The sequence below is a fragment of the Xiphophorus hellerii genome, chromosome 13 (assembly GCF_003331165.1).
Source record: "Xiphophorus hellerii strain 12219 chromosome 13, Xiphophorus_hellerii-4.1, whole genome shotgun sequence".
NCBI classification, from domain to species: Eukaryota; Metazoa; Chordata; class Actinopteri; order Cyprinodontiformes; family Poeciliidae; genus Xiphophorus; species Xiphophorus hellerii.
In genome coordinates, this window is record NC_045684.1 from 449,987 (window position 1) to 462,668 (window position 12,682).

The 12,682-nt window shown below is 46.8% G+C and overlaps 1 protein-coding gene across 4 annotated transcripts; it reads right to left on the bottom strand.

Annotated features, from left to right (window-relative positions):
• Positions 1-551: 551 nt before the first annotated feature.
• On the bottom strand, positions 552-12,439 carry thrap3b (thyroid hormone receptor associated protein 3b). Of its 4 annotated transcripts, none has more exons than XM_032581043.1 (11): positions 12,067-12,438; positions 9,290-9,440; positions 6,348-7,136; positions 5,669-6,271; positions 4,313-4,479; positions 4,113-4,224; positions 3,968-4,043; positions 3,373-3,548; positions 2,186-2,336; positions 1,949-2,095; positions 552-1,424 (listed from the first exon to the last, which is right to left on the bottom strand). In XM_032581043.1, the coding sequence occupies exons 2-11, from the start codon at positions 9,409-9,411 to the stop codon at positions 1,197-1,199; spliced, it is 2,571 nt and encodes an 856-aa protein (XP_032436934.1). In that variant the 5' UTR covers positions 9,412-9,440; positions 12,067-12,438; the 3' UTR covers positions 552-1,196. The 4 variants fall into 4 exon arrangements, 3 of the variants coding, with proteins under 3 accessions (XP_032436934.1, XP_032436933.1, XP_032436935.1); XM_032581042.1 differs by having other exon boundaries at positions 2,186-2,417; XR_004341569.1 differs by lacking the exons at positions 552-1,424; positions 1,949-2,095 and adding an exon at positions 2,617-3,282 and having other exon boundaries at positions 2,294-2,417; positions 12,067-12,439.
• Positions 12,440-12,682: the final 243 nt, after the last annotated feature.

Below are 12,682 nucleotides of genomic sequence, written 5' to 3' on the forward strand. Positions count from 1 at the left end.
AAGCTAAATATTTAGCATGGAGAAATAATATTTAGCTATCAAGCTAATTAGTTAGCTTCAAACTCTATATTTAGTTTAGTAGTTATAGCTTAATTTTTAAACTAAATATTTAATTGGCTAGCAGAAAATATTAAGTGAGTCAGAATTTAAGCCCCAGTTTTCTCTGACAGGCTGATAATCCAGATTATTTCTGTTCAGTTTTCATAAACGCCCCCCTCATAGAACAGCTTTCCGGGTTCCTTCAGCTTTTCCAAATTTTAGTTTACTCTAATTTTTGAAAACCAGGATAAAGACAGAACCCGAATGGAGCAGAAGGAGATCTGGAACCAGAACTTGTTTTCCAGACTGAGAAGGTTCTGAACTCGGTTCTGTCAGAAACTCTTTCCTCATTCAAACCAACCTTCAGCTTCCTGTCCATCATGAAAAGCTGCAGGAGCGTGCACGTGAGCGTGCACGTGAGCGTGCACGTGAGCGTGCACGTGAGCGTGCACGTGAGCGTGCACGAGCACAACAGAGATAACAGGGAATAAAAACAATTATCGCTCAGAACAGAATTTTCCAGGTTTTATTTTATTTTTCTGAATTTTCTCTAATAAAAAGTTTCCAGAAATCAAACTTCTACGTGAATCAACAGGTTTACAGAAATAAAGATGATTTTTTATTCCAGGAACATTTTCTGGGTTTAAATGTGATCTGACCCGACAGTGTGAATCCAGATCGAATCCAGATTTTCCTCCTGCAGCTGAAGTTCTAGAAAAGACCAGGAAACCCAGAAATGTCCCGACTCAAAGGAACATTTATTGAAAATAAAACAAATGAGTTTAAAGTAAAAAAGGTTCAGGCTGAAGCAGATGTCAGACAGTTGGTTCAGAACATGCGGGTCGGGTCCAAACAGCCTGAAACAGGATCTCACCAGAACTTTAAGCTAAATCTCTACAGCAGATAAATTCCTATGTGGATCTGGGCCAGTTTTACCACAGAGAGGTGTCGGCGGCGCCCAGGTCGCTGCTGATTGGTCCCGCTGAGCGGCGCCGTGCTAACAGAATCATGAACTGCGTTTTCACTTGTCAGCAGCTTTTATTCTCCTCTAAGGCACAAAAACGCTTTGATTTGCTGCAGAACATGAAGCTTAAAGTTCTCCCTTAAAAAGACATAAAAACAGAAACATGTCAACCGTTAGCTGGAAGATGGCTCCTCTACTTGGGGGTCCCGTCGCCGGAGGCCTTGGGCTCCTTGTGCTCCGCCTCCATGGCGTCGTCCGGCAGCTCGCCCTCCTCGCCGCCCTGGAACATGTCGTGGGCCCACTTCGGGCTGCCGCCACCGCCGCCCTTACGGTACACGAAGCGGCCGCGACGCGCCGGGAAGGAGCCCCGCCCCCGGCCCCGGCTCTCCACCCAGGTCTTTTCTCCGTCACGATCGTCGTGCTGGAAGAGGAGGAGGAGGAGGAGGTGAGGAAGATCACCGGATTAAAAAGTTAAACAATCAAAAACTTTACACCAATAATTGGGTTATTTTTCCTGTCAGTCAAATTTTAACCATGTTGAACATTCATTAGAAATGTCAGTTTCAAACTAAGCATTTAATTATCAGGCTAAATATTCAGCTAGCTCAGAGCTACGTGTTGATCTAAACCTGAATAGTTGCTGTCATAAGCAAATAAACACGTAGCTTTAGCTTCAAACTGTGACGTCTATAAATAACACAAAGTATTGCTGTTACTTTTTGACTAACTTTACAAAACCTCCCAAACGATTCAGCCCGTCCTTGCAGCCCTGACCTTTGACCCTAGAGCCTGACGGGTTTGTATTTCTGATGCAGAGTCATTTAATTAAACCATAAGAAGCAAAACAAACAGAAATGTTTCTTCTGTTTCTGTGGTTCCTGATTAAAGCTCTGCTGCCCTCTGCTGGCCGCCACAGAAAGCACGCTGTAGAAACAGGAAACCCACCAGGTAGTACTTCCTGCTCTTGGGCGTGTACTCGGGGTCCCAGTCCTCCTCCGGGGGGCGCACCGGAGCGTTCAGGTTGGCCGGGTTTCCGTTGCTGTTCCCGGGATAATTCCCTCTGCTCCAGCCTCTTCCTCTCATCCTGGGAAACTGAAAGGAGAACAGGTCGTCATCATCATCACCTTCAGCTCAACCTGACTCATCTTCATCATCATCAGGAGGAAGAGCCAAGAAACTTACAAATCCTCGGCCTCTTCCTCTGTCTGGGAAGTGGCCCTCGTAGTCCCGCGGCCCCCGGTCGGCGGGGCCGCCGTAGTCCCGCGGCGCGTAGCGCGGGGGGCCGTAGCCCTCCTCCAGATGCTCCGCCCCCTCCGCCAGGTACTCCTTCCCTCTGTAGTGGGGGGGGTAGGGCGACGGAGAGGAGGAGGAGGAAGAGGAGGACGGAGAGCGGTCACGCTTCTTCTTACTCTTCCTGTGAGAACAAACCAGCAGCTGTCGTCATGGTTACGCTCCTCCATGTCTCCCTTCAGCTATCAGGGAACACTGGCAACGCTTTGGAACAGTTAAAGTAAGGATCAACATCCTGCCGTTTCATGATGCTAACATTATTGCTAGTGTTAAAATCTAAGCGAGTTCAACATAGTATCCATTAAAACCCAGCTCTCTCTCACACAGTGTGACGTCTCCTCTGATCCAAACGGGAAGCAGTAATGGCGGCTCACGCTGACGTTGTCGTGTGATTGGTCAGTTTGAAGTTCTATCCAGGAATGTTTCTCCTCTAATGGTGCCATTCGCTCTGAGACATGAGGAATCTTTACCCTAAATAACTACAGAGATTATTAAATATCTAAAAACGTCCAGAGGCTGAAACCCGAGAGAACGCTTCGCTAAATGAAAATGGAGGACGGCGGACTCGCGGCCAGGTGGGTTAGGGTCGGCGCCGAGACCAAAACGTTTCTACGAAAGTCCTGAAAAAAACAGACTCTGAGCTGATTGGTCGACTTCTGATGATATATTAGATTTCCCTTAAAGTTAGCATAAAACCGCAGTGTTTTATGCTAACAATGCTAACTCCCGCAATGCTAACAATTCTATTATAACAATGCTAACAATGCTAACTGCTGTAATGCTAACCATTCTATAGTAACAATGCTAACCACACTAACAATAAAATCTGAACTATGAACATTTAATCCCTCTTTCACACTCACACACACACACACACACACACACTGACGCCTCCTCCCCTCCAAACACAATGCATCATATTCATGATTGGTTCTGACCGATGATCCTGGGTCGGACCGAACTGTCCAAGCTTTGGAAAATCTTCAGATCTGAAATCAAACGTTCCTGGTTGCTGCATCTGAGCTGAACCCAGATCCTGCTCTGGTTCTGGAGCAGCAGAACAAAGCAGCGGAACCTACTTGGACTTTTTGTGGTGCTTCCCAGATTTGTCGGCGGAGCGCTCGCGGCTGGGCCCCCGGGAGCCTGCGGGGCTCCGGCCTCCGTCCCGTTTGTAGTCGTGCTCCTTCCCAGCAAACCTCTTTCGTCTTTCAATATCCAGCCGCAGGTCCATGATGTCTCCTTTGAACCGTTTGTCCTGCAGGGAGGAGAGCGGTTAGAGGCTGTCCGTTAGCCGTTAGCGGCGGCCGCAGTGGGACTGATAATCACATGAATGCAGTAAATCTGAACGTTGTCAGGCAGAAACATGCAGTAGCTCGGAAACAAAGTGACACTGTCAGTTTGAGGCTGGATGGTTTTTCTGACAGGAAAAATACTTACAAGGTAAAGGCACTGATGTTGATCTGGATCATAATTCCTTTAAGCCTTTGCTCGGTTCGTTTAAACCCAATCAATTACCATATCTCATAGGCTGGGGCTTTCTTGGCACTTATTAAACACATTTGGGCTCTTTTGATATAGAAATATGCATCCTTTGAAAGAAAAGCACAAAGCTGAACACTGCTGCTCAGGACTGCCTCAGACTCCAACAACGGCAAATTTCTAAACGCTCGTCACCTTGTAGCTCGACTCGTCCACCTCCTCAAACAGGTGAGGGTGCCTCTTAAAGGCACTGGGGGAAACATCGATTCTCCTGCGAGAGGAAGAGCAGCGGTCAGCAGGGGGCGGCGGTGGGGTCAAAGGTGAGAGGGCGGAGCCGTACCTGTGGATTTCTGGGCTCTTCCTTGGCTTCATCATTTCTGCCTCTGCAGCTTTTCTTTGGTACATGGCAAAGCGCTCACTTAAAGTCATGTCTGAGGAGGGGAAGTGTTGAGCTGCAAACACACAGCAGTTAGTGACACACACACACACTGACGCAGGGCCCCGCCAGCCAGCGCCCCGCCGAGCCGCCGCCAGCGCTACCTTTGATGTAGTGAACAATGGAGACGATGTGCTGGGCGAAAAGCTCGGACGGGCTGCGGCGCAGCTGGGCCGACTGGATGTGCTGGAAGATGGAGCGAAACTCTGGATCCTTCTTGGAGGAAAGCAGCAGGTCGCGCTGCGCCAGGCGCTCCTTCGACACAGACGAGCTGAGAAGAAACAGATTCACTAGTAACAACAAAACATCACAATATTCATACTCAGAGCGTGAAACTCATCACAGTGATTTATTTCATGTCGTTGACAGAAAATCAAAGTCAACATTCAGAGTCTCTAATGGAAACTCACCTCAGCCGCTGAGCTTTAAACCAGGAAAATCAAGGACTGAGAAAATATGTTCAAAAACTAAAATCACCAAAATCTTTTTTTATCTACTCAACAATAAACCAAGCATGAACTATTTAAATAATCAGATTTCTTTTGTAGGAACAGGACCACAAAACTTCAAATGGTTTTCCGTGTTAATGAAAGGCTTCCAGTTTTTATCATTCTGGTCCAACTGATTAAACTTACAAATAAAAACAGGATGTGGGTCAGTATTCACCTGAAAACACTTCCTGTATCCAACCAATTGAAAAATCAATTAAAAGCAGATTTTGGTGCTCCAAGTTGAGTAGATGTGGTCCAAGTTACCATGACAACAGAAGGAAACCAGAAGATGCTGGACAGCTTGCACCTAACATCTTTGGAAGTAGATTTTGATTTAAGTTTAATTTTATCCTAATTTATTCTTTAATTGTGGTCAATGTGAGACACTGAATTAAGAATTTACCTGGAATCATCAAAACTACAAGAAATAAAAGATTGAAATCTTTTACTCTGTTGAATATATAAAAATGACCTGTCACTTTCTGAGATGACTGGAGAGAAATATTGTACTTTTATGTAATATTCTTTTTTTTAAAAACATATTTGTAATTCGGATTGTCCTTCAAGGTTCTTTATAAAATATTTCATAACCCTGATGCATTCTGTGATTTTTATCTTGTTTCTGCTCTAAATTGTGTCAACTGTACAGGAAACTACAGTAGATGTAAGACTGGTCTCAGTGTGTTGTAACGCTGCTGTTCTCCTGCAGGGGCAGCAGAGAACATGTGAGTCTAGTCTCAGTGTGTTGTAATGCTGCTGTTCTCCTGCGGGGGCAGCAGAGAGCATGTTAGTCTAGTCTCAGTGTGTTGTAACGCTGCTGTTCTCCTGCAGGGGCAGCAGAGAACATGTGAGTCTAGTCTCAGTGTGTTGTAATGCTGCTGTTCTCCTGCAGGGGCAGCAGAGAGCATGTTAGTCTAGTCTCAGTGTGTTGTAATGCTGCTGTTCTCCTGCAGGGGCAGCAGAGGTTACCTGGCCGTCTCCTCTAAGCAGCTCATCTTCAGCTCGAACTCCTCCCTTGAGGCGGACAGGCGATGCGGAGGAGATGGCTCCAGAGAGGGGAACGCGCCGGGGAACAGCGGCCGCTCCTTCTCCTTGGATGTCGTTGGAGGACTCAGGCTCCTCTTGGTCTTCTCTTTCTCCTTCTTCTCCTTCTTCTTGGACTTCTCCTCCTTCTTGGATGAGTGTTTGCGACTCCGGTACAGCTCTTCCTCTGCTTCATCAACAGCCTCTTCTTCTTCTGCATCTCTGCGGCCTTTCTCTTTGGCCGACTGATAGGATGAGGAGTAGTTCGGCTCATCGCCCCATTTGCCAAAGATGTCGCGCTCTGTAAGGACGGGTTTGCCATCGGCGTTTTCGTTGATGATCCGGTCCTTCAGGCCCTGCGACTCCAGGAACTCCTCCTCCCCCGGGTCAAAGAAGGGCAGAGTCTTGTCGTCTTTGGGATCAGCATACGGAGACGCGGAGATGCTGAATATGTCGGAGGACTTGGAGCTTTTCTCAGGGTCTGCGTCCTTCTCCCGGCTGCTCTCCTTCTCAGCTGCTTGCTTCTTCAGCTGCTTCTCAGCCAGGAACCTGGAACAGAGACTCAGGTGAGGTCAACAGTCAGGAGGAAGTTGATTGGATGAAAATATGTTGGAAATGGACATACTTTTTAAAAGCTGCGGAGATCCCAGCGCTGTCTCCAGGTTTGGTGTCGTCCTTGGAGAAGAAGCCGAAGCCGCTGAAGGAGGCCGTCTGTCCGGACTTGGAGGGGCTCTTTCCTGGAGGCGAGACGGAGCCGACGGTCTTCCACATCTGACCGCCGCTGCCTTTGGCCTCCTGGTCCGAAGTGTCCTCCTTTTTGGAGTCCGGACTGCGCCGCTTGGGGCTGGCATCATAGTCGATCCACTTCCCGCCAGATGTTTTGGCGATGACGGTGCCGTCGGCGGCTGTTGCCGATTTCTCCGGCTGGCTCTCCGGCTGCTTGTCTTTAGAATCCTTGGACTTCTTCCGACTTTTGCTGTCATGGCGTCGGGATGAAGATCGGGAACGGGAGCGGGACGAGTAGCTGGAGTGGCGGGACTGGCGGGACCGGCCAGAGGATGAGCGGTCGGAGTAGCGGGAGCGGCTGCGGCTTCCTGAGCGCTTCTTGGGCGTGCGGGAGCGCGAGTAGGGCCTCCTGGGGCTGTGGTGCTCCTGCCGGTCATGCCAGCCTCCGCCTCCGCCACCGCCACCACCACCGCCACCGCCACCCTGCCAGTTGGACTTGTAGCCGTAGCCTCCCCTTCCTCGGTTCTGGTAGTGGCCGCGCGGGTAGTAGCCACGGTTACGGCCGCGGTAGTAGTACGGCCGACGGTAGCCGCGGTTGTAACCCCGGAAGCCTCTGTTGTTGCCCTGGTAGTCCCGGGACGGGTAGTTCCTGTAGCCCGGGGAGTGGGAGCGGGAACGGGACCGGGAGCTGGAAACGGGATGAGAGACGGACAGTCAGGACCAACCGGACACGCTTCAGCTGATTGGACCAATCACAGCCCTCCAGCAGGTCAAATGTAGAGCTGTAACGATTCCTCAAGTGATTCGAGTACCTCTATTATTAAAATACCTCGAGGAAACTTTACCTGCCTCGAAGCTTTGTTAAATTATGTTTTATTGTTTAGCACACCGTGTTCCAGCTGGGTCGTCATTTCCGTTGTGCAGCGCTCCCACTTCCGCCTATGAGTTGTTGACGAAAGCTAAGTATTAGCAGCACAACGTCCAATTTTAAATTTTAGCCTGGGAGGATTTTACTGATTGATGATAATGTCCTGGTTTTTCATGTTTTTCAGGGGAACAATAAGCATCCTTAAAATAACTGGCGCAATGCCTGGAGTACGGCAGCCTTTCTCTGCCGAGAGCTGCTTCCTGGTGACCGGTGCTCAGAGCAAACGGCGGGGACGACCGCAGCAGAGTATTTATACAGGTGAGTCGATAGACTGAACACTGCGGGCGAAGCTTTACGGAAGAACCAGAAATTAAAATGGGTGGCGGAGCGAATCGTGGCGGTACAGAGCTGGCAGATGAGTTTCTCTGATGAACAAAAGTGTCAAATCCTGTCAACCAGCGGAGGCGGGGACGTTTGTCCCGTCAGGATAATAAACCTTCCTGCCGTTTTCTGAGTGGAAGATCGAAGCTGATTTATTTTAAAATTCCTTCCTAAATAAATCTGTGAGTTTTGCTCCTTCATCAGCCTGTTCAGGAGGAACTCATTAATCACTCTGATCGTTCTGCGCTCTGACCAGATGGAGGCGCCACCACAGCAATGTGCACTGTAAAACATCATGGGCCTCATGTATAAAACACTGCGCAGTTTTCACACTAAAACTTGGCGTACGGACAAATTTAGAAAAGTGTGGCGCACAAAAAAAGCCAAATGTATAAAGCCTTGCTGCTCACCTTTCCTTTATACATCCTAATTTACAGGAAGCAGAGCAGCTGCTGGTCCGTCTGTCGCCTCCATAAATACATCTTAATGTAAATTAGTATAAATACCCCGAGGTCTGCCGCCACGTGAAGCAGTAACCATGGCAACGGCCTTGTTTGTAGCAGTATAAGTATTTATAATAATAATTATTATATATTTTATTTAAAAGGTGCTTTCAGGGCACATAATGTCACCTCACAAAAATAAAATAATTCATTTTAAAGACAAAAAAATCCAAATTAAAGAATAAATAAAGATCTGGTTTGACTTACTGAAGGTTCACCTGCTGCTTGGAAAATTAAAATAACATCAACTAGAAAAAAGTTTTGATTTTAACTCAGAAATTAAAGTTCAAGTTGATTTAACAACAAGAGATAATCTGTCTAAACTTTTGTAGATTGTTATTAATCTTAACGTCAAACAGTCCTCACCGAGATAAACAATCATGTTTCTGTAATATTTTCACTCATGCTATAATAGGTCATCATTTTAAGTTCAGAAAAATGGAGTAAACATTCATACATCTGCACACTGACAGCTGTATAATAAAAATATTTGATTGAATGACATTCAGATCCGTGTAACACCGCCGCAAAGCATCCTGGGAAATAGTTCTACTCCAGCCTTGTCCTTCTTTCTGTTGTTTTAACTCAAATTAAAACTTCTTTTACTCAACATTTGGAGACAAAATTAATAAAAAGTTAATAATTTACTACTGTAAATTTATCTTTCACAAACTCATGTTTAAGTTTAAAATCTAAAACTTGAAGATTTATTTGGTTTAAAGAGTCAAAGTCATTGGCCAGCTGAATGTTTTACAGTGCAGCAGCGTTCCTGGTTTTAAACCGCTTTCAGAATTACAACCGGGCCCAAAAGAACCGCTGCGATTCTGCTGGACGGGTCAGACGGCACCAAGACGTTTAACTGCTAAACTATCCAAAATCATGAGGTCACAAGGTCAATGAAGACCCCCCCTCCCCCTCAGCGGGGGAGATAACAGGGCAAAGGGCAACTAGGCAGTTTGGCCAATCATTGACCAGCAGGAGGGAAGATCTGTTTAACCCGTTAGAGCCAACATGGAGGCATGTACAGAGCCTGTAGGAGCTCAGTGGGTCCGTCCTGAGGTCCAGACCGGGTCGGTAAACGGGTTCTACCTGTAGTGGCGCTTCCTGGATCTGGAGCGGGAGTGGCTTCGAGACCTGGACCTGGAGTAGGACCTGGATCTGGATCTGGACCGGGATCTGGGTCGGGACGGAGAATCCAGAACCTTGGACATGTCTGCAGTCAGACTGGGTCGATTCTGTCCTGAAGAACACAAACAGAGCCATCAGGGTGAGAGCGATACTGGCGGTACCGGCACCGGGGGATCCAACTTGGTCAGAAGAGCAGGAACCAGAGTGGACCTTAACCAGAACCTGGTCCAACAGCAGAACCTTCAGATGGAGCTGGAAGGGAAAGAAATCTGAGGCTGATGGAGAATCAGAGGCACCTGCATCACATGCTGCACCGCATGCTGCGCTGCACTGCATGCTGCATCACATGCCCCACTGCATCACATGCTGCGCTGCATCCTGCACTGCTGCATCCTGCACTGCTGCATCCTGCACTGCTGCATCACATGCTGCACTGCATCACATGCTGCACTGCATCACATGCTGCACTGCATGCTGCATCACATGCTGCACTGCATCACATGCTGCACTGCATCACATGCTGCACTGCATGCTGCATCACATGCCCCACTGCATCACATGCTGCGCTGCATCCTGCACTGCTGCATCACATGCTGCACTGCATCACATGCTGCACTGCATCACATGCTGCACTGCTGCATCACATGCTGCACTGCTGCATCACATGCTGCACTGCAGCATCACATGCTGCATCACATGCTGCATCACATGCTGCGCTGCATCACATGCTGCACTGCTGCATCACATGCTGCGCTGCATCACATGCTGCACTGCTGCATCACATGCTGCACTGCTGCATCACATGCTGCACTGCTGCATCACATGCTGCACTGCATCACATGCTGCACTGCTGCATCACATGCTGCGCTGCATCACATGCTGCACTGCATCACATGCTGCACTGCTGCATCACATGCTGCACTGCTGCATCACATGCTGCACTGCATCACATGCTGCACTGCTGCATCACATGCTGCATCACATGCTGCATCACATGCTGCATCACATGCTGCATCACATGCTGCATCACATGCTGCGCTGCATGCTGGTCCTATCAGCAGTTTGATTCAGGTCCAAACATGCTGAATCATGATTTTATTTCCTAGTAAGGAGGATTATTTCCATCTCAGGCTGCAGTTAAAGGTTCATTTAGAAATCTATTAGGATAAAAAGTGGCATTATGCAGATTAAAAAATGCAACTAAAATAATTTAATTAAATTTCCAAGTAAAAGAAATAATTGTGTATTCCAGTTAACAATTAATAAATGACTCAATTCGTTGACAATAATTTCAATAATCGATTCATGAGATTAATTATTTAATCAATGTAATCATCAAGCTGCCATTTCACATTCAACATTTTTTAGTGATATTTAAAAACCAAATAGAAACCTCTGTACATCCGACCCAGAGCAGGAAGTAGCAGGAAGTAACAGGAAGTAGCGTTCCTCCTGTGAAAGACACCAAACTGCTGCTGCAGCTTCATCTTCCTTAGTGACCCATAAACCAGCCTCCGCCTCCATTGTTCCTGTTTTAGGTCTGCCTAGTAACAGTTGCTATGTACCAAGCGGGCGGCCATAATGGTTTCTGTCCATCAGTCCTGAGACCATATATTTACATACAGCACACAGGAGGAAGGAAGATGTTTTAATTTCATGAAAATAAAAGGTCACGTGATGCTAATTTAAACAGCTGCTAATAACAGAGTCAGCTTCTATGATTAAAAATACAAAATAACTACAAATTAATGACTTTGTTAGTGCTGCACAGTTTTACAGGCAGCACTGCAGGATTTTTCTATTTTATCCTCAGATCTGCCATGTTGATCTAAAACGGCTTCATGATCAGAACATGCGGCTCCTGGAGTCTGCAGACGGACACCCGACCCAACAGAACCAACAGAACCGCCTCTCTGAGCTCCACTCAGTGATCTGTGGCAGGAAGCCATCTTGAATTGCCTCCTTTTCCAAACAGATTCAGAGTCTATGTTCATATTCTGATCAGTTTTAAACCAGATCAAACTAAGATAATCCAACCAAATGGTGAACAGGAATTAGAAATATAATCTCACCTTCAATCTGTTTCTATTCTGATCCAGTTCTGGATTATTGGATCCATAAAACTGTGATCATGTTGGGCGATCCTGATCAGCTTTAACATTATTTCCTTCATTCATGATTTTGGTCAAAACTGTTTCATTTACCAGAACCAGATAGTCAATATTTACAACTAGCTTTAACCAAAGATGATCATATTTGAAAGCCAGCGAGGCTAAAGGCAGCAAGTCTTCATATAAACGGTTCATATACATAAAGCAAAACGCATTAATGTATTAAGTTTAGACAGAACAATAGGATTATCAGTTTAAGTGACTTTGTTCTCAACTATAAAAATGTCAGAATATTCATAGACCCAGGCCAGAATTTGTAAGTAGTTTTGGGTCAAAACTTTCGGTTCTGATCCAGGAACCTAAACTGGCTCAGAAATCAGCTTTAAAACGTCTGATCATCCAGAACCTGAAACCAGTTAAAACTTCCCGTTTTTCACATTAAAACAGTAAGTAAAGTCTGGAAAATGTGCCCCAATGAAAACTGAAATCCCTGCAAATCCAGATTAAATGAACCAAATCCACCCCAGGGAGTTCTGTTCATCTCCGCGGCCAAACCTTTAACCGTTAAACCGATCAATGTTAACCAGGTTCTGAATTTAACTAGGCTAGAAAATAGACTCACCCTACCTTTCTCCTTCTGCAGATGTTCTGGTTCTGTTGATCCGGATGAGAGTTCTGGGGAGCCGCGGAAGGTTCGGGCCCAAACGCCTGCAGCTCCGCCGCCTCCTTCCTGGTTCCTCAGCAGCCGAAGCTAACGATGCTAATAGGCTAGCTGCTGTCGGGTTAGCCGTTGGCAGCCCCAATAAACAGCAGAAGGTAAAAACAGGAAACCCGGAGGTCCACTGCTGTGTTCCGGCCCATAAACATAAACCAAACGTTGTCTCTGCTGGGAAATTGTAGCAAAAAGCTCGGTTCTGGTCGCAGCGAAGTTCAACGGCTCCGAACCAGCGAGCTGACGCTAGCTGACGGTAACAGGCGGTTTGGCCAATTCACGCGAGACTTTGTGTGAGAGCAACCTGAAACACGAACAGAGCGGGAAGAAAGAGACCGGAGACATTTTAGTGCCAAACACCCCGGAGGTCACATAGCTAAACTAGTCTGACAAACGCCAGTAAGGTCAAAATAAACTAAAGTAGAGTAGACGTAACCTTTATTATTCTACAGTGGGGGAATTCAGCTTTAACAGCAGCATCAAAATATATAGACAAAAGATTAAAAAGGTGTTAAAAATGTTAAACGGGGT

Excerpts from the sequence above, each read along its gene's own strand:
- thrap3b (XM_032581042.1), bottom strand. The coding sequence starts at position 9,411 with ATGTCCAAGGTTCTGGATTCTCCGTCCCGACCCAGATCCCGGTCCAGA. Across the intron at positions 7,137-9,289 it reads TCCAGGAAGCGCCACTACAG|CTCCCGGTCCCGTTCCCGCT; the intron begins GTAGAACCCGTT and ends TCCCGTTTCCAG. Across the intron at positions 4,044-4,112 it reads AAGAGCCCAGAAATCCACAG|GAGAATCGATGTTTCCCCCA; the intron begins GTACGGCTCCGC and ends TTCCTCTCGCAG.